Raw genomic sequence first — 27,077 nt, 5'->3', positions numbered from 1 at the left:
CCCCCGGAGGTCGCCCAGCGTATGGCAGTAGCGATCAGGCGCAGACGTGGGGTTGCCCGCCGTAACGGGCAACCCCTCTGAGGCTGTGCTTCGTTTGTATGCGCGCGGGGAAGAAAGAACTAGGAACTCAGAACAGATGGTACTGTAGCGTTAACGGGGAGCGCCTGGGCTTGGTGCAGGGGGCCAAACATCACATGGAGCACCTGAAACCCACTCGAGAACACTCCGCAGAAAAATAAACCAATACAACGCAATATGCCCTCAACACGGGGCTACTACCCGCCGCAATCTCTTCCCCCGCCCTATCTGCCGCGGGCCCCCCGCCGCCGACCAATCAGTGGATGCCGGCAGCCCGCTCCGCTGCTTCCATTGGTCACTGAGTTCCCCGCTCCCGCCCCATCTTGCTTCACAGGTGCGCGGGCGCCCTCTATCGCGCCTCGTACCTCGAGCCCCGCCCACCGACCAATCCGCACAGGGCGAAGGTTAGTATCTGTGTTCCGATTGGCTGGCGGGGAAGCGGCCCCGCCCCTGACAGCGCGTTACGCAGCGCGGCGGTTGGCGGCGGCCGTCGGCGGAGCGGCTTCGCGTTCGGGGGACGGGAGGTGCCGGGCGAGCCCGGTAAGCGCAGCTCGCGCTCACCGCCAGCGGCGTTCTCCTGCTCGGGCTGCGCCCAGCGAGGATCGGGTACCTCCCGTAGGTTTGGGGCGCGGTTTTAGTCGACGGAGCTCGGCGGGCGCGGCCCTCTCCAGCCCCCTGGGCCTGCCGCTCCGGCCCGCTCCGAGTGAGGGCCGCCTGACGCCGCGTCCCGCCCGCAGGTGGTGCGACGCAGCATGTCGGAGGGCGAGGCCAAACAGGCGCCGAGCGGCGGCTCCGACCCCAAGCCGGAGTCCGCCTCGTCGGGTCCGGGGATGACCTCGGTGTCCGCGCCCGTGACTTCCGCGGCGCCCCCGGAGGAGGAGGAGGAGGAGGAAGAGAGCGAGGACGAGTCCGAGATCCTCGAGGAGTCCCCGTGCGGCCGCTGGCAGAAGCGGCGTGAGGAGGTCAGTGCCGGCGTCCGGGCCTCTGCGTTGCGGTGGGGTGGGCGCCGGGCGCTGCCCTTCCCGCAGCTGTTCCTTTGGGGCCGGGAGCGGCCTTTGTGGGCTGTGCGGCGGCCTGAGGTCCGCCTGTAGCGTTGGAGGCCCTTCCGAACGGTTGGTATCGAGGCCGCTGCGTTGACGAAGGGCTCTTTCTGGCGTTTGTTCGCCCGTCTTGTTTCCCAGCTCTTGTGCTCGGGGAATAACGAAGTGCACCGATTGCACAGAGCCTGGTGAATGGAGTGGGACCTGCTGCGGAGCTGCCCGGTTGTGCAGACTCATCAGCTACACGTTTGGGTTTGCTTTGAAGCCTTCAATTAGGGTTGGTTCTTGCAGACTTCTGGGCTTGTCTGATTTGCATTCATTTCTCAGTGCGTGTATTGGGACTGTCCTGTATGATGGCATGAGCAGATTAGATCACAGAATGGTTTGGGTTGGAAGGGACCTCAAGGATCATGAAGCTCCAACCCCCTGCCACATGCAGGGCCACCAACCTCCACATTTAATACCAGCCCAGGCTGCCCAGGGCCCCATCCAACCTGGCCTTGAACACCTCCAGGGATGGGGCATCCACAACCTCTCTGGGCAGCTGTTCCAGCACCTCACCACTCTCATAGGAAAGAACTTAAGATCTAAAGTAAGGAACTGAAGATCTAAATTAAAGAACTAAAGAACTTTCAGAGCTCTTCCCACTTCTCTCTGTATTTTCCTTATCATCTTGGGGGGCTGCCTCTAGAGACTGGTTTCTGCTTCGTGTTCCTTTAGTGAAACCTGCTGTGGTTGGGCAAGCTGTGTGGTTGAGGAAATCTTACCTTTAGTGCTGCAAGGCGGGTGCTGATGTTGCCTTACTCAGCCAACTTAAAACAAGCACAGAGATGTCTGCGTTAACAGATGCATTCATAGAACAATGCAAACTCCGGTGGTGGTGAAAGAGTCCCTTGTTCTGATGTAAATTTGGAGGTCGGAATAAGGTCAAGGATGCCCTGCACCTCCTTTCCTTTATTTATTTGAAGGCTGTCCTGTATTTGTTAATGTATTCCAACGTGTATTAAGAGTGTGCCTGCAGTGGTGCAGCTGTAAGGGGAGACTTCTATGTAAGACTCTAATTCTGTTCTCTGGAATACATTCCTTATGACAACCTGAAACTATTGTTAGAAGTACTGTTTCCTTCCTCCCCCCCCCCCATGATCAGTGCTGACTCAGTGCACCAGAGAGGCTTGGGAATGAATGAATCACAGAATCCCAGAATGGTCTTGGTTGGAAGGGACCTTAAAGACCACCTCATTCCAACCCCTGCCACGGGCAGGAACACCTCATGCTTGGCAATGAAGGCAACCGGTTGGTCTGATTGCAGATCCCCTTTGTTTACTGGATATCTGAGCTTCATTTCAACTTGACAGATATCAAAGTAACAACAGAATGATTGTTGGAGGCCACAAAAGGAATTGTTAGTTGATTTGGGGGAAAACTGAGGCCTCTAATTCTCAGCCCCTCATTGTCGAGGTGGTACTGTTCTCTTGCAGAAATGCTGAGCATTTGTGTGTGTCTGATACAGGCTGCAGTTGTATGTGAGACGTGGCTTAATTAGATCTAAGCTTGCATGACACCTCCAACCTCTGCTTGGATCAACATGAAGTGTGAAATTCCAGAACAACACCTTTAGTTTCTGAACATCCTAGCGTGCCCAAGTGCAGCGCTGTGCTGCAGCAGCATCCCTGTGAGGGCTGTCAGTGGGACAGAGCAGCCAGCTCTGGTTATTCCGGTCTGTGTGCCCATGCAGACAGCTCTTACTCAGTGGCCCTGGGCAGCAGTGTTACTCCACAGGGAAGGAATGCTGTGGCCTCCCCTCCCGCCGTGATGCAATGCTGGTTGGTGATCCCAGCAGTGTGCTCTCTGGGTGCTGCCAGGAGCACAGTAATGTGACAGTACGTGCAGAATGCAGCCTGTATGGCCTCGGTGCAACTTGTGGGCTCCCAGGTCTTCAGCTCTTCACTTCTCAGTTTGAAGCATGGATTTGGAACATTATAACAATGTTTATTTGTTAACATCACACGGGTACCTCCCCTACAAAGACAGGCTGAGGGAGCTGGGCTTGTTCAGCCTGGAGAAAAGAAGGCTGTGGGGTGACCTCATTGCAGCCTTTCAGTACCTAAAGGGAGCCTACAAACAGGAGGGGAATCAACTCTTTGAAAGGGTAGATAACTGCAGGACAAGGGGAAATGGTTTCAAGTTGAGGGAAGGAAGATTTAGGTTGGATGTCAGGGGGAAGTTCTTTACAGAGAGAGTGGTGAGGTGCTGGAACAGCTGCCCAGAGAGGCTGTGGATGCCCCGTCCATCCCTGGAGGTGTTGAAGGCCAGGTTGGATGGGGCCCTGGGCAGCCTGGGCTGCTCTGAAATGTGGAGGTTGGTGGCCCTGCATGTGGCAGGGGGTTGGAGCTTTGTGATCCTTGAGGTCCCTTCCAACCCAAAGCCATTCTGTCATTCCGTGGTGGGCCTGGGGACACGGGCAGGTCCCCATCGCCGTGCCCTGCTGTGCTGTGTGTGCCTCGGGAGCTGCCTCGAAGCGCCACATGGGCACAGGCGGACCAAGAGGCCTTCAGGGATGTCTCGGTTTCCTACGACGTTCTTCCAACTTCCTCGGAGCCGTTTCTCCATCCCTTCACTAAAGCTCTCTTCGGGCTCTTCCAGTCCCTCGCGCGTGGAAGGAGCCCCTCCCGGCGGGCCGCGGCCTTCGCAGCCAGGAGCGGCCCCGGAGTGACAGCTCCTCCAGCCAATGGCTCGTGGAGTAGGGGCATTACATCATCTACAGGAGCTCCCATTGGCTTCGTGAGGCCCCGCCCCCTTCGCAGCCGCTTCCGGTTGGCGCCGTTCGGCGTTTCCATTGGCTGTGTGCGGTCCCGCCCCCTGCCCAGCCGCTTCCGGTTGGCGTTGCTCCATATCCCCGCGCTGGGTCGGGCGGTGGGGGCGGTGCGGTCCCGGCGGAGCGGGGCCTTGTGTTCGAGCGGTCAGGCAGAAGTTGTTAGAATACGGGCTGTTCTCCGCTGGAAGCTTTCCCGGATCTCCCGCTATTCATCGTGTCTTTGTTTTATGACAATGGTGAAATCACATGGCAGTGCCGGGTTTGTGTCCGGGGTGAGCACACGAGGCTGTGCTGATGGGGGGCGGTTGGTTCTAGAGACAGGGAGCTTCTCTTCCACACTTAGTGCTATTCCCACCAAAGCTCGGGGAAGACTTTCCAAATGAGGCTTTCGCACGCCACCATGACATCCTAAAGGTGCTGTTATAAGTAGATGGAGAATGCTCATCTTCCTCAGGGAGCACATAATGGAGAATGGTGTGGTCCTGCTGTTATGCACCTTCTGCACTTCCCCTCCTGCAGACATCAGCATAGCCTCCTCTGGGCCTCCTTTCCTTCAGACAGACCCCGCTCCTCCCAGCCCTGCTGCCAGCTCTGTGCCCTCCTATAGGCACACTGAGGGTCATAGGATCATAGAATGGCCTGGGTTGAAAAGGACCACAATGCTCATCTAGTTCCAACCCCCTGCTATGTGCAGGGTACCAACCAGCAGACCAGGCTGCCCGGAGCCACATCCAGCCTGGCCTTGAATGCCTTCAGGGATGGGGCATCCGCAACCTCCTTGGGCAACCTGTTCCAGTACCTCACCACCCTTTGTGTGAAAAACTTCCTCCTAAGATCTAATCTAAACCCGCCCTGTCTCAGTTTAAGACCATTCCCCCTTGTCACTACCCACCCTTAAGAAGCTTTTTATGTTGTGGAGCTCAGAACTGCATACAGTTGTAGAATTGCTTGGGCTGGAAGGGACCTTTTTGATCATCCATTTTCAACTCCTGCTGTGGGCTGGGTGCTCCCTCCAGCTCAGGCTGCCCAGGATCCCATCCGGCCTGACCTTGGGACCATCAGGGATGGAATGGTTAGTGGAGTTGTAGGAGGGAGCAACAGAGGCTGATGGGTTCTCCAAGCTTGTGTTTTTCTTAATTCCTATTATCTTACTGACAAAACCCAAACAAACCCTCTTCTTGCTGCCCCCGTGTTACTCTGTGTTTTTCTGTCACTCACATAAATAATCTTTTTTGAGGTTGTCCAAATATCTTCAGAATTATCTGCTGTTTGAACAATGCGTCCTGGATCAGGAGCTTCTTACAGAGATAGACAGTAGGAATGTAGTTAAGGTATATTTTTAGACTACTGCTGCTGGTAGGTGTTAAACCTGAAATGTTAGAGCTTCAACTCAGTACTGTCCCCAAGAGCTATGCAGACCAAGCAAGAAGTATCACAGATACCGCCGGAGGAAGACTTGTGCTCTGCTGCAGCAGAATATTCTTCAGCTTGTCTGTCTGTTGGCATTTTCAGCATGGTTTTAGTGTTGAGCTTGGTAAGTGTATGTTGAGGGAGAGGCTTCTGAGATCTACAAGTTCTTTTCTGCCTTACCCCTGAGGGAGACCTGTTTATAAGTGTCTGCATACAGTGGTTGCTGTGTTGGTTGATTTTTGTTTTTCTGTTTCTAGTATTTTCTGCAGTCAGGTGAGCTGGTTGAACAATGCAGTCTTTCATGGCTTCCTTTACTGCAGTGTGCAGATTAGTTGGGTTGAAGAAATTCCAGGTGGATCTCAGATCACCTGTAAAAGTTGAGAACCAACATTTCAGGCAGTGTAGGTTGTTCCTGTGGGTAGCTATGAGATTAGTGTTTGATTCTTGCTCTTCTTCGTTGTATCTTGTTGCTGAAAGTTAATATAGACAACAACGGAGTCTTTACTGTCATAGTATTGTTGAGGTTGGAAAAGACCTGTAAGGTCATCCAGCCCAACCATCAGCTCATCACTGCTGTGCCCGTTAGACTGAGTTTCTTTGTATTAGAAAGTGAGGCACCATGCTGAGAAAGGTGGCATTTCAGGTGCTCTGAGCTTTGCCTTTGCTACTGGAGAGAGGAATGGTAGTAGAGATCTTCAAGTTGGGATGAGGAGGGCTGCCAGCTTTTTTGATTGGTTTTGGCAGTGGATCCTTTTTCCAGCTGATTGGGGAAAAAAAAAAAAAAAAAAACAACAAACAAATGCCATGCTGTAGTTCTTATGGTTTTGCTTGACCATTGGAAACGTTTGTGTTTTGCAGCCCTTTAACACTTCTATTGGCTCGTTTAAGGATGTCCTGGAAGGAGTGAGATATGTTTGAATGAGAACGGGGGCACTGCAGAAAGTAGAGGGAACTGAGTCTTTGTCTGGGGCCTCTTGTCTACAGGGCCATTGTGTTCTTGCTTATTGACTGTAACTGACAGCTGGCAGCTTTCTGAGTGCCTCATCAGCCAGCAGCACCTCTCAGCCTTTATGCTGCCTCAGTGGGGGAGCAGGCACAACCAGAGCAGCTGTCTGCTGCTTTCCCAGCTTTCCTGGGTGGTTAGGAGTGCTAGTTACACTCCAGCTGTCCATGACTAAGGTATAGGGTTTGCTTTGCATTCTTAATAATAAAATGCATTCCATGTAGCTTATTGGCAGCACCAGAGCCTTACTCTGTTCAAATATTTGTGCTACAGGGTGAATAGGGAGCATGCTTGCACAGAAAATAGTAGTTAAAGAAAGAGCTTAGTGATAATCAGGCACAGAACATGCACAGCGTTTCATCCTAACCCCTCTTTCCACACTTTTGGCTTCCCTCAAACATCTCCCAAGTACTGCACCCAAATTTTCCTCTTCAATGCCCAAATTGCCCATCCCTGACATTCTAAGTCTTATGTTCCTTCACGTAGTGTCTCCACTTGGTTTGAGTAATATTGCTAAAAGTGTTTCTCCTGCTGGACTGCTTAGGTGGATTTGCTGATGGGTGATGACTTCATTGCTCACCTTTCTGTCCACGCAGGGCCTTGGGTTGAGTGTTGCACTCGCCATTGATGAGGTTGTCTGGGTTCTTCCCTCTGTTGTGGTGGCTCTGATCATTGATGTAACTTATATTTTGAATAGCTTGGAATTTATACTCTCCAAATTTGAAATGAATGGTTACAGTTCTGAATTCTGCTGCAGACTTGATTTTGTGTTGGTACAGAACTTAAATACAAAATTGAGCCCCAGGCTGCCATCTCCACCCTTTGAGCCCTACTGTTCAGCCAGTTCTTCACCCAGTGTTCCTGTTCGTCTCACAGTCAGATGGTTTGTGCAAGCTAATACCTCCAGGACAGCCATCAAAAGCCTTGCTGAAATCAAGGGAAACTACACCCATCATTTTCCCTTTGTCCACTGAGCTGGTGGTCTTACCGTGGGAGGATTCGTGAGACAGGAGTTTCTTCTTGTGAATCCACATCGATTGCACCATCCTTTACGTGCCCTTCAGTGGAGCTCAGGTTCATCTCCACGAATTCTCCTGATTACTGAAGTTAAACTAACAGGTCTGTAATTGCCAAGATGTTCTCTTCTGCCCCTCTTGTAAATTGGGGTATTGTTGGCTACTTTCCAGCCTGTGGATCCTCCCAAGACCTTTGATAGATCACTGAGAGGAGTCCTGCTGTGCCACCTGCTACCTCCCTCAGCACTTTCAGGACCAATGGACTTATACAAAAAAGCTCAACTGATGCAACTGGTTCCTTACAATTTGATGTCAGTGATTGGAAAGTCCTTGCTCCCCATGTTGCGGTCCTCCAAATTATTGCAGGACTGGGCAACCCAAGGCTTATAATTAATACCAAAGACTGAAGCAAAAGAGACACTTAATGCTTCTTCCTTTCCCTTTTCAGCTAAGCTGGTCTTATGCTACTCATGCTTGACTCAAGATGCAGTGGGGTTGCCTGCCCCTCTGCTTTTGGAAGGTGATTCTGCAGAAGGAACCAGCTCTTGTGGACATCTCAGCCCTCAGAGGCAGATTCACAGGGCACCCTGCCAACCCATTCCCTGAGCAGGTTGGGGTTTGCTCTCTTAAAACCAGTGGTATCAACTCTGCTGTTTTTCACCTTTCCTACCTATAGGGTGAGGAATCCAGGCTCTGGGTCACTGAGCTGTTCAGTGAGAGTTAATGTTAACCCTTCCAAATAACGTGTTGTTAAGAACACAGGGTATTGTGTTTGAGGCAGCCTTGTCCTTTCACCAGCATAGTTCACAAGCACTTGTCTTTGATTTGGGTCATCAAAAGACTGCTGAAAATGGAACGAGTTAAAGTAGTTTTCAGTTCCTTGAACAAATCTTGCAGGGAGAGAACTTCCATCCCCTTCATCCAGTGTTAATGCCCATGCACTCCTTACCCTTGGGAGCAATGCATGAAAGACACCATCTTGGATTTGCCCTTTTTATTTCTGTTTGCTTGGCTAAGTTTGTAGATAAGCTGAGGTTTATGTGCCTGCAGCTGCATCTGTCTACAACGTTATGAACTGCCTCGTTCCTTCTAACTTGTTAAGTTTGCCCTGAGAATTACCCTCAGTGATGTCATATGGGTTTGGTGTAGTGAGTCATAGGTGATGCCCTAAAATGTTGCCTATGAGTCATAGCAATGATTTGCTTTAGATAAGGTGCCCAGAAGTTGCATCAAGTTCCTCTGCCTGCGTTACTGAGGCAGATTCTGAGTAGCTGTCAATACTTGAGGGCTGCAGTAATGAATCCAGTAGTCAGAAGTTCTGTGTAGGCAGTGAATATAACAAAATAAGAGAATATTGAGGAATGTGTGGGCATTTGGTGTTGCAGTCATGGCAGTACTTTGTTGCTGCAATACTAGCTTTGTCTTGACTGGGCTCTTACTTAAGCTGCCTGAAGTAAAAGCCTGTGGGCATTCAACTTTGGTATATTGATTGTAATATGTGTTCTTACCGTCGTGCCTGAGAGTTTTCTCCTGCTAAATATTGAATGGATAAATGTTTTATCCTTACAGTCTTCAATCTTTCATCATTAAAGTTGGAAAAGACCTCCAAGGTCAAGTCTAACTGTGAATCCGTCACCACCATGCCCACTAACCCATGTCACACAAGACCCCAAGTTTTATTTGACAGTGGAACATAACAGGCCTGATGTAGTATTTTAATGTCAGCATCAGTGTGTTCATGCAGAGAAAATCACTTTCTTACAATAAATACAATAAATATTGTATTTATCTGAATATGATGGCAGACTTTTCACTGCTCAGTTATGCAGATAGTGAGAGGTAGGAGAGGAATGGGATCATTCATGCTAAGCTGCTTCTCTTGTCATCGTTTTCAGCATTACTTCCTGTAGCTCAGGGTGTCTTTATGTAATTAGGAACTATATTCTTTATTCCTATCTACACCATGCCATTGCATCACAATTTATGACTCAGTTTACTGAGCAATCTGTATTGTTCCAGCTGCTGGTCATTTATTGCTCATGGATGTCAGCTGTAGTTTGAGAACGTCAAATTGAAATTAGGCCTCTTCTGATTCCCTTGGAAGATCTCCAAAGAAGCCAACCTATATTGATTGGCTGTTAAAGTTGTTGAATTACACCATCAACTTAAAAAGTTTGCACAAAAGCAGGCTTAATACTTTAATGGACTCCTCTCTCTGCTCACAGTTGTTGTGTGTGCATGGTCTGTTGGTGTGTTAGTCCTTCTGATCGTGCATTGTATTAGGAGCTCAAGATCAGCTGATGGATCAGCTCACTAGTTGAAAGTAAATTGGAAATTGGATCATGTATAAGAGGCTGCCAGGAGGAATGGATTTGTGAGGAAGCCTTTGTCTATTGTGAGAAGTTTCCAGCAAATGTTTGGTGGTAGATCCCTACTGAGTCTGGAAACAAACCAAAGCTCTGTATTGACTTTCCCCTCAAGGGGAGAGTCAGATCAGCAGATAAGGCAGCTGACGGTGAATTTTTAATTTAAATAAAAATTAATTAACCAAGTTCATAATACTTCAAATGAAGGATGTGAAATGACAATCCAGCCTGCTAACTTGTATCTTTCTCCCTCCTTCCCGTTCAGGTGAATCAGCGCAATGTGCCGGGCATCGACAGTGCCTACCTGGCTATGGATACAGAGGAAGGTGTGGAAGTTGTTTGGAATGAGGTTCAGTTTTCTGAACGGAAGAACTTTAAACTTCAGGAGGTACGTTGACCCAAAATGGTATGGGAAACACCATGGGAACCACAGGGTGGTTAAGGTTGGAAGAAATCTCTGGAGGTCACGTGGTTGCACCCCAGTGCTCAAGCAGGGATACCTACAACAGGTTGCCCAGGACCCTGTCAGTGTGGCTTCTGAAGATCTCTGAGGAGGAGCAGTCAACCACCTCTCTTGGCAACCTATTCAAGTGCTCCATCATCTGTACAGTTAACATATGTTGCATCAGGGTGACGTGCTTTCCATCAGGGTGGAGTTTTAGGCATTAGTTCATGTGGGTCGTTGGCTGGATCAGTAACTCCTCCAGTTTGGAGGGCTGTGCTGCTTAAACGTAGCACGTTCAGCTTAAGTCTGACCACTGCAGAAAATGGAACTGAGAACTGTTGACTTAGTCTTGGTGATCAAACTAGGCAGTATAAGATGAACTCAGATGCTGTTTGTTCTTGGTATAGAAGCTTAAAGTGTATTGCCTCGTTTCTGAGGTCCCAAACCCAAGGAGAAATTAAGGTGTGGGCCAACATGGTCACTAGTGTAACATGGCTTTGTCTTTATGTCACAGGAGAAAGTTAAAGCAGTCTTTGACAACTTAATTCAGTTGGAACATCTGAACATTGTAAAGTTTCACAAATACTGGGCTGACGTGAAGGAGAATAAAGCCAGAGTAAGTGAAACAAGCAACCTGTTGGGTTTTCTTGCTCTATATTCTGTAGGCAACTAGTGAAGCAGAAGATAATGTCTTATACTGCCCCACAGGTAATCTTCATCACTGAATATATGTCTTCAGGGAGCTTGAAACAGTTTCTGAAGAAGACAAAGAAGAACCACAAAACTATGAATGAAAAGGTAAGTGCTTTTTTCTCTATATATATTTTCACTTAGTGCCTTCAGTTTCCAAAAGGCCTTTCAGCAAAGGTTCCTAATGAGAAATCAGCCACGTGTTATCACCAGCTTTCTATTCTTTTTTGTTACTGTAAGCTAGTTTAGTTGCAGGCATTCTGGGATGTCTTTTCTATGTGGCTTACTTTGTTTCCTTGCACTTCTGCAGCTTTGTTTGAATGGTGTGACAGCTTGTCCTATTTCCACGTGTGCATGCAGGAAAGAGGGAGGTGATCTGTGCAGAAGAGGAGTTGGGAGGGAAGGCATGTGAACATGTAGAAACTAAACAGAGTGTGAGAATACTGATACAGTCTTTACTTCCTACACACCTTCATTGGTTAGGAGCTATCACTGAATGGAGGGTATAATCTTCCATGAATGGACTCTGAATCACATAAGTATGGGTTAGTTCTTGTTCTTTGAATGACTTCTGTCCTTCTTGCTCCTGTCTGTAGGCCTGGAAGCGGTGGTGTACCCAGATCCTTTCTGCCCTCAGGTATGTGAGTTGCTGATCTCAAGGTCTAGCCTCTGTTTAACTGTAGCATTTCTTGTGCAAGGATAGTAAAAGCTTTAAATATACATGCTGTTAAATGCAAGCAAACTTCACTGAATGGAGCCAGAAGAGCACTTTTGGTCACCCAGCCTGATTCTTATCCCAGTCATACTCTGCAGAGGGTCAACTGCACTTCCTTAGAACAGAGGAGGATCAGAGACATCCCAGAGTCTGTGCAGTCCACAGAATGGCTTAGGCTGGAAAGGCCCTTAAAGCCAGTTCCAAATCCTGCTGTGGGCAGGGTTGCCACCCACTAGATCAGGCTGCCTAGGGCCCCATCCAACTTTGTCAGTTAGGCCAGTACTAAAGTTTCTATGCTAAAGAAACAGGTGCAGTGTAAGTTTTGGATCCCAACAGCTGTGATTGATATGATGGTGAGTGTGCAAGCTAGGCATCAGGGTGCTTTCCCAAGTGTCCAGCTTCATTACCTGGTCCCAAACCATTGTCAAGAAGGTGTTGCAAAGAACTCTTAAAGAAATTAAATTCTATATGAATGAAATGTGAAAAAATTTCTTCAACTTGGCAGCCTGCAGTCCTACAGCCATGCAATCTATTCATAATTATTGTGATGTCATATTGTTAGGAACATATATGAATCTGTACACATCTCAGTGATGCACATCTGCAGCCATCCTGATGCAATCTGGTTGAATAAAACATGAAGAGGATTTGTTTTGTCTTAAAGAGTCTTCCCTATGTGAGCCAGATTTGGTGTGTGGCTAAAAACAGCCTTGAAAAAAAATGATAACCCAAGATTCCCCCTCCATGGAGAAAATTCTGTTTTCATGTAGCTAAGTATAGCTGCTGAGGAATATCTGGCATTTTAATAAATGTTTGGGAGCTGACAGTCATGAATTGTGCAGAGTGAAATATGAGACCATCCTCAACTGTACCTGGAGCTCCAGCACTGAAAAGTGCATGGTGGAAAACATGACTGATGGTGTTTGTACAGCACCAGGCACTTTTGTGATGCCCTGTGAAGAAGGGCAGAATAAAACTTTGATCTTTTGGTATAAAAGCTTAACCCTTTTAGCACTCACCTAGCAGTAGTCAGGTAGATAATGCAGATCTGGTATCTTGGATTTTGTAAGAACTGGTCAGAAGAAGCTTGCTTTCTTTCCCCTCTGCCCCCAGTTTTGGAGGTTGTTGTTCTATCCTAGCCTAAATACTGATGGCCATTAGAGAATTGTACCTCCCTGCTATCCTTGGCATGTACCCTTTGCATTCCTGTTCTCTTCTGATGCAGTCCAGGGAAGAGATGAGGGGAGGGATTCTTGCCTCAATCTGGGATTGCTTCCTGACCACTGTTCTTTCTGAATATCCAGCTACCTCCACTCCTGTGACCCTCCAATCATCCATGGCAACCTGACCTGCGACACCATCTTCATTCAGCACAATGGATTGATCAAAATTGGCTCAGGTAAGGCTTTTTGGAGGCACCCCATGCCTATGAGGCAAACTGCTCAATCAGAACAGGGCGTCGAACCCTTTCAAGTCCATCTGGCATGATAGGCATGTGTGTACATTCCCCCACCTCTGCATCATTTGGGCCAAGGACTGGCAGTCAAATTCACCCTTGGCTGGACCACCTTTATGCACAGGAAGAGCTGACACTGAGTACAGTTTCTCATGTCTGCCCTCCCCAGTTTTTGATCTCGAGGCACCAATCTCAGAAAAAATGTTGCAGCTTTCAAGTTTTCTCTGTGCATTGTTCTTGGATTCATCAGCTTTGCAATTTTTTTTTTTTTTCTGGTTAATACACATGGAGCTTGTGTTGGGAAGCACTGAGTGCTGTTTGGAGAGCTGTGTCCACTGAGAGCTGCTTGTACCAACCAGTGTATCAGCTATAGGCACTGGCTCCAGCAAGCTGCTAGTCTTGGCATCCTCACCCAACATCACTTGCTTTAGCTTGGACTTTAGGATGCTAGCTTGCATTGTGCCTGTGTGGCAAAGACATGTCCTGTTCAGGCTTGTGCCAAAGTGCTTTATTTCAGACCTAAAATGTAGTTTTGCTAGCAGTGCAGTGCATCCTTGCTTACACATTTTTATTTTATTTTTTCCATTTGTTCCTATTGTGTCTCCAAAAATGCTTGCAGTTCAGATGCATTCTCTGATACCTTGACATACCCTTCCAAGTGACAGCAGCCTGCTGTCTGGCTGCTGTGAGTGCTCTTGACCCTGAGGAGTGGGCACTTGCTATCCTTTAGGCTTTTGTCTGTGTGAATCCTTGGTTTGATGCAGGCAGTGTACAGGAAAGAATGTTGTGCTTTACCTGTCATCTAAAAGTACTCCCTTCATAAGCTGCAGACCTCTGTAACTTTTTCTTTCCATCAAAGAGCTCTTACATTGCCTCTTTGTTACAGAGTTGGGGTCTCTGTTCTCTGATGTGTACTTGTACCCAGGGAGGGTGAGCCAGGGCGGAAAGAGCACTCAGCTATCTGACAGTGAACTGTTTAACATCTTGCTCTTCATGCAGACTGATCTCATTATGGGGTTCACTTTATCTTTTTCTGAAGTTGTCCGGGTAGGAGGTGTTTCCAAGAGTTGCACATATATCTGATTGCTGCAGACAGCTGGCTCTCTGGCATTAGATTCAGGCCACCTATGGGAAGCCTATTGTAGGTTCTATTTAAGGAGCATGCAGGAGATCCTTCTCTTTCTGCTTGAGTTTGAAAATATTATACAGCTAGAATCTTTCTGACTGGTAGCCAACGCTTTGTTCATAAAAGCAAACCACTTTTACTTGGTATGAGGTTTTAGCAGAGGGTAGTTCTGCAGATCACCAAGCATGGTATTCTCAGGAGCACTCTGACTGTCAGCAGTGCCACTCAGAGGCTGTCTAAAAAGGTAGTTCTTCGATTGCAGGTCACACACAGTTGCCTACTCTCTCAATTTCTCAGCTTTGGTTCATGGTGGAAGGAACAGAGGCCGTGGGATTGATGTGCCTCTTTCAAGGAGCTGGGGTTCCCTGTGTGCTGTAGCTGCTGTATCCTCAGCAGGACTCCTGGCTACTCCTCAGGAAGCAAAACCAAGGAATTCAGTCACTACTGGACTAGTAGTAGACTGGGTATAAGGAAAACATTCTTTATAGTCGGGGTTGTGAAGCACTGGCACAGAATCATAAGGGTTAGAAGCAACCACTGGAGGTCATCTAGTGCAACCCTCTCTGTTAAAGCAAGTCCCTGAGAGTAGGCTGCATAGCAAAGTGTGAGCAAACAACCTGCTGTGAGTACTTGGTATAAAAAGCAAGACTAACATATAGATGCAGTACAAATTGGTGGCAATCTAAACCAGAGCAGGCAAAAAAATGTCCCTCTAAGTTTCAGAAGGTGTAAACAATTCACAGATGGATTATTGTGGAGATAGTAAGCAGGTCCTCCTGAGTGTGCACATCAAGTCTGAAAACAAACTCTTCTTGAAGACAACAGTGCTCTAAGATGCAGTAAAGTCCTTCCATGTGTAGGGTATGGATGTGACTGAAGCATTACCATAACGAGGGCACGAATCTGTGCTTATGGTGAGACTAAGTGGAAAGAGCTTTCTTGAATCAGGGCCATAAGTAGGTGCCTACATTTTGCCCTGTTGCATTACAAAGCGTGGTGAACTTGTGGCATTATGTAGATGGATCTCCTGAGGTAGATTAGCAAGATATTGGGAACGTTAACACAGCCTGAATGCACCTACTCCCAACACATGCCTCAAAGAGGTGGTGGATGGCCCTGCAGACACCTAAGGTCGGGCTGGATGGGGGACTGAGCACCTGGTGGAGCTGTTAGGTGTCCCTTCTCAGTGCAGGGGACTTGGATCAGGTGGCCTTTGAAGGTCCCTTCCAACTCAAATGGTTCTGTGATTTGCTATTTACCAGCAGGCAGATGCTCAGCCACTTGCAGGAAAGCAGGGCTTTGCACCTAACAGCTGTTTGGGAAGACAAATGCCATAGCTCTGAGTGTCTGCTGTGCTCACTTTCCTTGTCTCAGCTTTTATTGCTCAGCATGATGTCATATGGCATGAAATATCCCTTTGGTCACTTGGGATCAGCTGTTCTCACTGTACCCACCTCAACTTCTGAGGTACTCCAGCCACTTGATGATGGGGTAGCAGGAGAGAGAGAAAATGCCTTGTCTCAGTGCTTTTCAGTAATAGCTAAAACATTGGTGTGTTATGGCCTCAAATCCCAGGCACTGAACTGTGTGAGTTACTCTGAAGAAAACCAACTCTGTCCCAGCCCCAGCTGGTATAACTCCACAGCTGTAGACTGCTCTTTTCATTCTGTGGTCAGCAATGAAGTGAATTATGTAGGAGAGTTGATCCCTTCTTAAACTTGAGGAAAAAATAAATGAGGTGAGCACACGTGGTCCTGTGATCAGAAGACAGTCCTCAAAGTGTTACAGCTACGGTTCCAGCATAGGCTGGAGTTGAGGTTGGAGGTGTTGCAGAATGTATGAATCCATTCCTGTACTACACACCAAACTTCAAAAGTCAGAACTTATGTCATCAGATGCTTGTGACTCTCTATCCCTGCTGGCTCTGCAGTAACCAGGCAGGCTGTTTCCACCTTCAGACCTTAGAGAGTGTTGCTGTGGGATCACTGACAACATTAAGCCCATCTTTTTCGCTTATTTCGCTAATTACTCCTCAGAGCTGGTTGATATCTGAAGAGTTCTGTGTGTACTCATAAGAAGTGGGGCAGTGATCCTTGTGCATTTAAGGGAAACAGTGATTCAGTGCACTATGATCTGCTCTTTAGTGCTGCCTCTGTCCCCAGCACCATTGAAGACTGTGCTTCTGAAAGCTCTCCTTCCTTATGCTTTTAACAAGAGGAAATACCACTGGTTGTGGGCAGAAATCAGGGGCAAGGCAGCTGCTAGGTGAATCCCACAGGATGCTCATCCCTCTGCTAGGAGAAGGAGCACTAGAAGAGTGGTGGCAGCAGGTTGTTGCCTTACGAATGCGTGGTACTTGCTCCTGTAGCACTTTGTTCAGGTGCTGCAGCAGCCCTTCTGTCACTTCCCCCTGCTACATCAGATTGCAGAAGCACGTGTTACTATTAGGACACTGTAGTTCAGGATTAGTCACCTGTGCTGTGTAAGGAGGAAAAAAAAGATTGATTTCGGGAGTAAAGCACATTGAGTTTTGGGAATAGGGCTGAAATCTTTATGTGCTGGAGTCACCTGGGGAATAAAAAGAGTTGGAAAGAGAGAGGATGTCTTGTACTGCTCAATGCAAAGCTATCAATGAGCCATTTGTTTACAGACTGCTTATTCTCAGCAGCCTGAAGTGTAAGGTTAGTAGAGTTAAGGAGAAAACCTCAAATGAGCAGAGTGTCTTTGAGAGCCTGTGGTGGGGATGGGGAAGACCTTGTCACTGGTGTCCTGGGGATAGGAATGCTTTCTGGGGCTCCCAGTACAAGAAAGACAGAGAGCTGTTGGGGGGGGGTCCAGAGGAGCCACAAAGATGATCAGGGGGCTGGAGCACCTCCCCTACAAAGACAGGCTGAGGGAGCTGGGCTTGTTCAGCCTACAGAAAAGAAGGCTGTGGGGTGACCTCATTACAGCCTTTCAGTACCTAAAGGGAGCCTACAAACAGCAGGGGATTCAACTCTTTGAAAGGGTAGATAACTGCAGGACAAGGGGAAATGGTTTCAAGTTGTGGGAGGGAAGATTTAGGTTGGATGTCAGGGGGAAGTTCTTTACAGAGAGAGTGGTGAGGTGCTGGAACAGCTGCCCAGAGAGGCTGTGGATGCCCCGTCCATCCCTGGAGGGGTTCAAGGCCAGGTTGGATGGGGCCCTGGGCAGCCTGGTCTGCTATGAAATGTGGAGGTTGGTGGCCCTGCATGTGGCAGGGGGTTGGAGCTTCCTGATCCCTGAGGTCCCTTCCAACCCAAGCCATTCTTTTTTGATTCTTTCTTGAGTTGTGGTCAGATGAAAATATTCCTTGTGAGATGCATTGCTTTCTGTGCACTCTCCCATGGGATCCACCGTATTGCATCTGTGCAAACCTTGCTAGCCAAGCCGTTGGGCCTGTGAGGGGAGCACACTGCAGGGTGTTTCACTGCAACAGGTCAAAAGCATTGAGTGGCAGGGAACAAGTGTGTGCTTGGGCAGGATGTCTGCTGCTACTTTTTGCTCGTGTTAATGGTGCTGAGCCATATCTCTTATCACTGGGAGTGTAAGAGCCAGTAAGAGGTGAACAGGGACAGGAGAGCACCCGCAGAAACGACAGAACTTCCAACTTCTTTACCTCAGCTATGATTTCCTACTTGACAGAAGCTGTGTTTTGCAATGACTCTGACCTAGCTGTCTGTAGCAATGTGAAGTGCTTGCTGTTTCATCAACTCATTGACTTCTATCTTGTTTTACTCCCCGCTCACGGGCTGCTCTGTTACCAACAGTCTTTCATAGGATATTTGCTAATGGTGAGCAAACTTCTCCACTCCTGTGATGTGACTGCCACTCTATATGTAACGTACATGACTTGTGTGTGTGTATATATATATTTATATATGTGTGTATATATGTATATATATATTTGTACTACACACGCGTGCACACACGTTATACTTTATTGATAGTGTTCCCTTGCTATAAGGCTGACTTGTAAAACTGTTTGGCTTAGGTGTCTCCTACTTTGAGACCATGTGCTTTGTTCCTCTCACCCTGAGCCTTACAGAGAGGGAGCACTGCCCCTTGTGAAGTCTCCTGGTTGTTAGTTCTCTTCCTCTCCTCGTTCTTAGCTGCTAGTCCATGGACCCTAGTGCATGCTGGCTCCTGCATGTCAAGCCAATGGGATGCATTTTTCTGAGCTCTCCTGGCTGAACTTGCCACCAACATTAGGCTGTTTCCTGCTACTGCTCTGCTAGACTTGGCTGAGCACCCAACCTGGGCTAGCCTTTGCTTTGTGCTTGGATATCCAAATGCTTGCTTGTAGTTCTAACTCCTTAGCTGTTTTGTTTTTAAGACAAATGTTTCACTGAGATGCCTGGCTCCTGGTGGTCAGAGATCTGCCACCCAAACGAGCCCTTGGTTGTGACATGAGGTTCCCTACTGGTTTCCTCAGAGAGAGCTCTGATTCTTGGAGAAACCTGGGCGTGTGAGGAGGGCGTTGGGTTGCAGAGACTAAAGGAAGATTTGGGTGCTGAAATTTATAACCCCATTAAATAGATATTTGTAGTTAAATTCAAAGTAAGTATTCTTTTTTGCCATCAGGGTTGTTAGAACTTGTTTCTGCTGAATGGTTGGGAGCATATCGACCATCAGTCAGCAGTGGTGGAAATGGAAGGCCTGTCAAATAGGCTTCTGTGTTTTATAGTCAGTCAGGTCTTTGTTGACCCATCTTAGTATGGGAACAACAGTTGCACATAGCTTCTTTTTGGAGCTCTTTGAAAGCACGTGGAAAATAAGTATTTTAGAAAAGTCCATCCACTTGTTCAGATGAAATGCTAATAAGCTTTTAAGTACCTGCTTCAGAGCCTGCATGCAGGCAGGTAGCAGTCAAGTATTCATCTTTCAGACCTTCCTTATCAGTTCTGTGCCTACTGTTCTGCATTTTCTATTCTGCCAGCTTTCACTTTCTACCTCCGTTAACTGGATACAGTCAGCCATGGCAGTTTAATGAATGCTTTTTACCCAAGAGCTGGATGATACTTGTAGCATCCATGCGGTGACACTCTTGCAGTAAAGAAGGCCAGTGGTGTCCTGGGCTGCATGAAGAGGACTGCCACCAGCAGGTCGAGGGATGCCATCATTCCCATCTGCTCTGGGTTGTGTCCTCCCTAATAAAAACACATTTGTCATCTTAGTGTACCACTGAAGTGAAAGGTGAAGTGCAGTCTTCTGTAGCCTGGTAGCTTTTTGCAGCAGTGAAGGAGAAGGTAACACGTTCTGATTCCCATCCTGGCCCTATCACCATCCCTTATAGTTGCAAACATGCTCTTGTGTTCAGCTGAAGATCTTGAGTCCCTGTGAAGCAGTGTGACAAAGGTAAGGTTGCATCCTCTGACACTGGGTTGCTTGGCAAGCCTGTACCTAATCTGAAAGGTTGGTAGTTGGTCCTTCTGGATATCATCTTGGGTTCTTTTGCTTCCTAAGCCTGCTGCAATCTGGAGTGCTGGGTACTTGAGCACTTTGCTGGAATAGTGGGGTAACATTCCTGCTTCAGGGGATACTTAGATGTATGCAGCTGACATCTGGGTGGTTCAGTTCCTCCTCCAACCCCTGTATTTTTGAAAGGGAAAGGAAGGGCAGCTGAGCAGATTCTTCCCAAGATGCAAGAAGGAAGGGCTGAATGCAGGACAAGTGGGTGTGAACTATATGTGTGGCCAGAAGAAAATGTCTTCTGCAGCATGTAGTGCTTGAAAAGGCAGGTCACTGTGAGACTGGGCATCTGCTACAGCTTGACATTGGTGACAGCTGGGAAGTAATACCACCAAGTGAGTTGTTGGCTGGAACTCCTTATGACTGGCTTTCTGATGAGCTGTCTGTGAAGAGGTGTTCACAGCAACTTACCCTTGAGGGTCTGACAAGTCTAGCAAGCTCTGTGTGTCCCTGTAGTAATGCATATTATTCCATTTTTCTCGTCAGATTGATCTCAGCTTGCCAAAGACAAGTTGCTTGTTCTACTTTCTACTGCACTCGATGTCTCTTCTTATCACCTGCTCTTCACGGGCACCGTATTTAACTGAATCCTTCTCTAAAATCAATTTTCTGCTTCGCTGATTCCCTGCCACACTGATTAGTTGTGTGTGGCACTGTCTTACAGTCTGTCCTTTGCTGCCTTCCCCTTCTCTGTGACTGAGAAAGGCACACTCGTTGTTGTGATCTGACTTTCAGTTTTGACTTTCATTGTTTGGCTTCCTTAATGTGATTTTTCCCTAGCCATCATGCACCTGATTCTTGACATAATTAAGTCAGCACTTTATATGGCAGTGGATGGCAGTAGAAATGATGTGGAAATCATTCCTAAGAGCTTGTATCAGAGGTATCTTGAAGTCTGTACCCTTATCTTCTGTGGCTATGGATGTTTTATGCAGGTGAAGCTCTTCTCAAGCATTCTCATCTGTGCTGAGTTGCTTATATACCAAGGTGGTGGTCATGCAATAATGACTAGACTAGAGGAAACCCAGAGCTTGTTGCCCCAGCTTCTGAAATACTGTCACAAGCTGTATTAACAGACAGCCACTACCTTTTTTTCCCCCCCTAAACTTTACTGTATTGACCTATGGAATCGTGGTTCCTGGGAATACCTCTTGTACTGTGGGGCTTCAGGACATGGTTTAGTGGTGGGTTTGTGGTGTTCTGTGGATGGTTGGACTTGAGGATCTCGAAGGTCTCTTCCAACCTGAGTGATTGTGTGATTATTGGTACAGGTTGAGCTCCACTGAAACTTGCTTTTCTCATATGAGAGTGCCTGCATTACATCACTGGTTAAGTTTTATGGTGTTAATGCCTTTTTTGGTGACTGATCCCTGCCTCTTCCTCCCTCTTATCTATGGCCTAGGAACAAGGGATGATGGCTGGGTGGATGACTGTTCCTTTCCACCCAGGCAAGAGAAACAGGAAAATGAAGCTAATCTGAGGATTGTTTAGAAGAATGCTCTGCACGTGGCTGATTCTGCTCCACTTTTGGCAGGGAGGTGTTCCCTGGGTTAGTAACACACCAGAATTTCTTGTCTGAGGCCATAGGTTCAATGCTTGATGGCTTGTCTGCTTGATGGAAGTGGGATTGTTCAGTTTGGAGAAAGGGAGGCTGAGAGGAGACCTCACTGTGCTCAGTGATGACCTGAAAGAAGGTTGCAACAAGGAGGTGGTGGTCTCTTTTTCTCAACTGACAAGTGTTAGGACATGAAGTGGCCTCAGGTTGTGCCAGGAAAGGTTTAGGTTGTGCATTGGGACTCAGGAGTTGACTTGAGATGACCTGAGTGATTCTATGTACTGAATTCCTTCAACTCTGTCACAGAATCATAGGGGTTGGAGGAGATTTCTGGGGGTCAAATCCAACCCCCTGCTAAAACAGGTTCCTTACAGTAGGGTTGTATGAAAACTGAGACACAGTAAGAGCTCTTCTATACAGAGCATGGTAGGGGTCACTGAGATGCTCTGACTTGGTTACAGCCTGAGCCTCAGGGGAATCCCAGAATCTCCCTGGCACTGCCAGTCTGACTTGGTGGAAGACTTTTATTCTTCACTCCAGGTTTTCACAGCACTCAGCTGGCTGTGTCTCTACAGCAATATCACATTTCTGACTGCAGTTAGAGGATTTTGGCCAAGGATGTGGATGCCCCATCCCTGGAGGCATTCAAGGCCAGGCTGGATGTGGCTCTGGGCAGCCTGGTCTGCTGGTTGGTGACCCTGCACACAGCAGGGGGTTGGAACTGGATGAGTATTGTGGTCCTTTTCAACCCAGGCCATTCTGTGATTCATTCAGTGACTGGGCTAATTGCAGGGACAGGTAGGTCAGTAGTGTAACATACAGAAGTCCAGAGCTCATCATTTGGGAGTTAAAGAGGATCTGGGCTCTGTGGCCCTGCTCATCTTGAGCAGTGTTGTTGGGAAAATACAGAGCAGGTTTTAAAAGGAAGACCAAGAATTTAACTCGCTTTTCTTAGTCCTGTGAAGCTGATACCTGTTGGTGTCTGTAAAGCAGAGCAAGCAAAAAACTGTAAGCAAAAATGAGGGTCCATTCTTGTGTTCTGCTCCTCTTTCTTGTTGCTGGGAGTTACTCCCTCCCTTCCTTCACCTCTGAGTGGTTTGCACTCGAGGCCATGCAGGGGCTGGCTGCTGGAGTCCTGTGCTGTCAGGGTGGTCAGGTCTCATTCAGCAGCTCTGCACGACTTTCCTCTTGAGGAACCTTGGCTCTGGTGTCCTGCTGATGTGTGGAAGGGTCAGCTAGGAAAAGCTGCCTCATAGACCCGTTCTTTTCCTGGTGCTCTGAGGTAGTGACTGTAACTGCAGTGATCCTGGCTGTTCGTAGGGCTTCTGTTACAGCTGGGTCGCTTGCAACAAATACTCCAAATCTCATTTGAGTGAGGTCCTTTCAGGGCTTGCATTTCAACAGGGTGTTCCTTAGGACGTGTCTGGGGATGGGCTGAGATTTCCTGCATCCTAAGCATTCGTTACTTTCTTCTAGTGGCACCAGACACAATAAACAACCACGTGAAGACGTGTCGAGAGGAGCAGAAGAACCTGCACTTCTTTGCTCCGGAATATGGAGGTATGGTGTGCCATTCACTGCTTGACCTGTCTCCCTGAGCCTCCCAGGCTGTTGTGCACCTTGTTTTCAGCTGCAATCTTAGGAGTGATGTCCCTTTATCAGTTTCTGTGTTATTTGCCAGTTTAATTGTTCCAACTCCTTTTGCCTTCTGATAGCAAGCAGGGGGAGAAGGCTGCAGGTTGTCATAGCTTGATACAGAGGTTGTCCTGCTGCTGGGTGCAGAAAGAGGCTGACAGCAGCGTTGTTTCTGTGTTACAGAAGTTGCCAATGTTACCACTGCCGTGGATATTTATTCCTTTGGGATGTGTGCCCTGGAGGTGAGTTGGGAATACTCTGATTATGAGACGAGGAGAAGAAATTCAAGGGTAGGACATGGCTGTTTGGAGTTGCTGTGGTTATGGGTGTGTTAGTTGGGTAACAGGAGCTTTTTATTCTGTGAGACGAAGGCGCTTTGCCTTGCTGAATCTTCAGACATCCTCTGGAATCTTCTGCCACACTTTCCCTATTGGAAACTTATGGATGTGTTGGCTGGAGTGAGTTCTGGATGGCACTGTGTGTTTGCTTTTCTGCTTGTAGAACAGAGCTACTCCTGCAGCCAGGAGGGCACTGCCAGGTTCTGGCAGCGATCCACTTACTGCTTCATTAGAGGATGGGAATTGTCAAGCAGAACTACAGGCCAATGGACCATGAAATTCAAAATAGAGAGACTAACTGTCTGAGGAGGTGCTGGCATAGTTTTAAGGACCTCTTGGCAATCTGTCAAGGTGCCAAGGAACCAAGCTATCATAATGGAACAGTTATTCTCTCTGCCTCAGCAAACCGTCACCTTAAATAACACCAATCAACTTGGTTGTTAGAATCTCACACTTGCCAGCAGTGATCTTAATCACTTCTTAGTGAAGTCCAACGTGATGCTTTGTGCTTGCAGATGGCAGTGCTGGAAATACAGGGTAATGGAGAGTCATCTTACGTGCCCCAGGAGGCCATTAACAGTGCCATCCAGCTGCTGGAGGACCCCTTGCAGAGGGTGAGTGCAGAGCGGTCAGCACCCACGTGGACCTGTGGGCCTTGTGCATGGTCTCATACCATCTCTGTTCTGTAGGAGTTCATTCAGAAGTGTCTAGAACAGGACCCAGGCAAACGTCCTACAGCCCGGGAGCTCCTTTTTCATCAGGCATTGTTTGAGGTGCCATCGCTAAAGCTGCTTGCTGCTCACTGCATCGTTGGGCATCAGCGTGAGTACGGGGTCCCAGGGTGCCGTGTTGTGTTACGTAAAGCTTTGCTGAGTCACCACTGCAACTCTCTAGGTTTTTTCTTCTTAGCATGGAAAAGAAATGTAGTTGTTCAGGTCTAACTTTTCTGGTTTTTAATAGATATGATTCCTGAAAACGCTTTAGAAGAAATGACCAAAAACCTTGACATGAGTGCAGTGTTGGCAGAGATCAACCATGCGGATAGGGAAGGAGTCAAAATGATGTGAGTACCCCTTGGTGTGCTCAGAGGGGTCTGCACTGGGCAGTGGGTGAGTGCTGGAGGATCTCTTGCTGCTACCTGCCCAGTGGGAGAAGAACTTGTACGGACTCCACGCAGCTGAGATCTGCCTCCCTCCCAAGCTGATGGGAGGAAAATGGGAGGGCACACTGTTGCTGGAGCAATCCGTTAGTAAAATCTGGCCAGAACAATTAGGGGAAGCAATTTCCAAATAATTATTTGCACTGGACAGCTCTCTAAAGGGAAGTGCTGCCTGTTTCTGCCACCATTAAAATGTTGCCTTGCTGTTAGCTTCTGTGAGCTGGTGTAGGAAGAGTGGAGTACATCTCACTTTGACTGTACTTACCCTGCCTGCTTATGTAGCTGCAATCTGGGATATGGGGATTTGAAACTGCATCCAGATACACTTGAGTGGATGTTAATATGGTTCTGTTAATGGTTTCTCACTGCAATACTTCTTTCCCTCCAGATTCTCACAGTCTCCAGCACTGGAGCTGGACAAGTTCCTGGAGGACGTAAGGTAATAGAGATCATTTCTTGGTGTCTTCGTTTGATTTTTGGAATTGCATGTGTTTGTTTTTTAAGTACCTCTTTAACTGTGTGTGAGACTGGAGTGATTTTTTTTTAGGAGAGGCATAACCTCAGATCTGGATTCTTTCTAGGAATGGTATCTACCCACTCACAGCTTTTGGGATGCCACGACCTCAGCAGCCCCAGCAGGTAGTGGTGAAGTCTCCCATTGCTCCACCATCGGTAAAAACCCCAACTCCAGAACCAGCAGAGGTGGAAACCCGCAAGGTGAGACGTGGCACCTCCACTCCTCCCCAGTCAGCTGTGCTGTGAGCAGCAGTGGCTCACGGGGTGTCTCTGCTTCTCCTTCAGGTGGTGCTGATGCAGTGCAACATTGAGTCAGTAGAGGAGGGAGTGAAGCACCACGTACGGTCCCACCTTCTGGCTGAGTGTTCTGTGTGTGGGGGGGGGATGCTGAGCATCACTGCTGATGTGCTGCTGGGGTCTGGTGTGATGTGCTGCTGCCAGAGCTGCAGTCCTTGGGGCACAAAGCTGGATTGAGGCCCAGCTTGAGTTGGAAGGGTCCCTTAAAGGTCACGTAGTCTTGTGATGAACAGTGACATCTACAGCCTGTGCCTATAGATGGCCTGCTTATCCTGCAGATAAAGCCTTAGGGCATTACTTCCACATGGTTGTGCTGCTGGCAAGGGTTGGGAATAATGGAACTGGGTGTGTGTTTTCCTCTTGGACACCAGTGGAGCTCTGCAGGGGAGAGGGTGATTCCTATCCCGGTGGGGGTCTGGGGGAACGTTCCTAGCTGTGCTGGCTGCTGCCTGTACTGTGGCAGCCTGTAAAATTGCACGCGCTCACAAGAGCTTCTCTACCCTGCAGTTAACACTGCTGCTGAAACTGGAAGACAAGTTGAATCGACACTTGAGTTGTGACCTGCAGCCCAGTAAGTGCCTCTCCTCCCGTACTCTCGTGCACTGGAGTCAGCGGTGCAGTCTGGACATGGGATTTACACACTTCCCTGTGTTGCAGATGATAATATCCAGGAACTGGCAGCTGAATTGGTCCAGCTTGGATTCATCAGTGAGGTGAGCAGCCTCGAGTCTCGAGCAGGGATGCAGCTCTGCATTCCTTTCTCAGGCTTTATTGTCCTTGTCTGCCTGGGAAGGTAGGAGAAGTAGCACATGTTCCTGCCCTTGTACTCGGGCAGGTTTTAAGCAAGCTTTTGGCTTCGCACCACCCCTCACTCTGACTTGTTCCCCCCAGGCTGACCAGAGCAGACTTACCTGTTTACTTGAAGAGGCATTCAGCAAGTTCTACTACACCCGGAACGGAGCTCTGACGGCAGTGACGGTGTCATCGTAGCATCCCTTGGCTCCAGGGCGGCCGGTGCAGCTTTGTTGCCTGTGACCCCTTCTGTGTCTGTCCATCACCGTAGGGCATCAGCAAGCCCCCAGCTGCAGTGCTTGGAAGCTCATCCTGCATGTGCTGTGGCTGGGCCCAGCAACAATCCTCCCTGCCCGCCTATTAAAGGGGACTTTGTGCATCAGTATTATTTCCAGCCCTGTTTTTGTTGGGATTTTGCCAGGTGGTGCTGGGGAGCCAGGTCCTGGCTCGGGGTGTTCTGTAGCCCCGTTCATGTGCATGGAATTTGTTCTGTTTGGATTGTACAAAGTGTCTTTTTGCACAGCACAGAAATGGTTTTTTCGTTTTCTTTTTTTTTCTTTTTTTTTTTTTCTTTTTTTTTTTTAATTTAAAGGTAAGCAGAGGGGAGCCCTTAAGCCCTGTTCCCTCTCTGTATCCCCCAACTCTGCAACCGCCTGTGGCAGCAGTCACGAGCCTCGTCCCTGGGCAGAGGGATCCAGCACCAGCCTGGCCCTTCGCCTCTCCGCTCCCCTTCGGCTGCACTTTGTTTACTCGTTTTGCACAGCCCCGCAGCTCTGCACATCGGCCTGTGCTGCAGGTGCAGGGCTGCAGCGTGTGCTCCCCTGGGCTGTGTCCCCTGCTGCAGCATCCTGGAGCCGAGCTTGGCCCTCCTGCCCTGCTGCTGCGTGCTGCTGCGGGCCCCGTGTGCGCTCCGGGCTTCTGGCAGGCAGCCTGGAGCCCCGTGGTGGTGTTGGCCTGGGCTGTGCTGGGCGGCCGGGTGCTCCAGCGCTCAGCTCCCTCTGCATCTCCTTTCTATCTGAGGGTGCTCGGAGGGGCTGAGCCCACAGCCCTGCATGCGTCTTTGGGGCTGAACGCGGCGCTGCTCCCGCATCTCATTTCTATCATTTCCTATTTTTAATAAACTGTTTTGTAAATA

The 27,077-nt window shown here is 48.4% G+C and overlaps 1 protein-coding gene across 1 annotated transcript; it reads left to right on the top strand.

Annotated features, from left to right (window-relative positions):
* Nucleotides 1–516: 516 nt before the first annotated feature.
* NRBP1 (nuclear receptor binding protein 1) lies at nucleotides 517–27,077 on the top strand. Its single transcript, XM_085218147.1, has 18 exons — nucleotides 517–693; nucleotides 816–1,040; nucleotides 9,994–10,116; nucleotides 10,688–10,789; nucleotides 10,882–10,971; nucleotides 11,460–11,500; nucleotides 12,883–12,977; nucleotides 22,682–22,765; nucleotides 23,024–23,082; nucleotides 23,694–23,792; nucleotides 23,868–24,000; nucleotides 24,139–24,241; nucleotides 24,726–24,776; nucleotides 24,919–25,054; nucleotides 25,139–25,192; nucleotides 25,658–25,721; nucleotides 25,808–25,863; nucleotides 26,042–27,077. The coding sequence occupies exons 2-18, from the start codon at nucleotides 831–833 to the stop codon at nucleotides 26,138–26,140; spliced, it is 1,599 nt and encodes a 532-aa protein (XP_085074273.1). The 5' UTR covers nucleotides 517–693; nucleotides 816–830; the 3' UTR covers nucleotides 26,141–27,077.

This window comes from Meleagris gallopavo, chromosome 2 (genome assembly GCF_905368555.1).
Source record: "Meleagris gallopavo chromosome 2, MGAL_WU_HG_1.1, whole genome shotgun sequence".
NCBI lineage: Eukaryota > Metazoa > Chordata > Aves > Galliformes > Phasianidae > Meleagris > Meleagris gallopavo.
The sequence above is the reverse complement of the archived record's forward strand: the minus strand, read 5'-3'. Positions and strand labels throughout refer to the sequence as shown.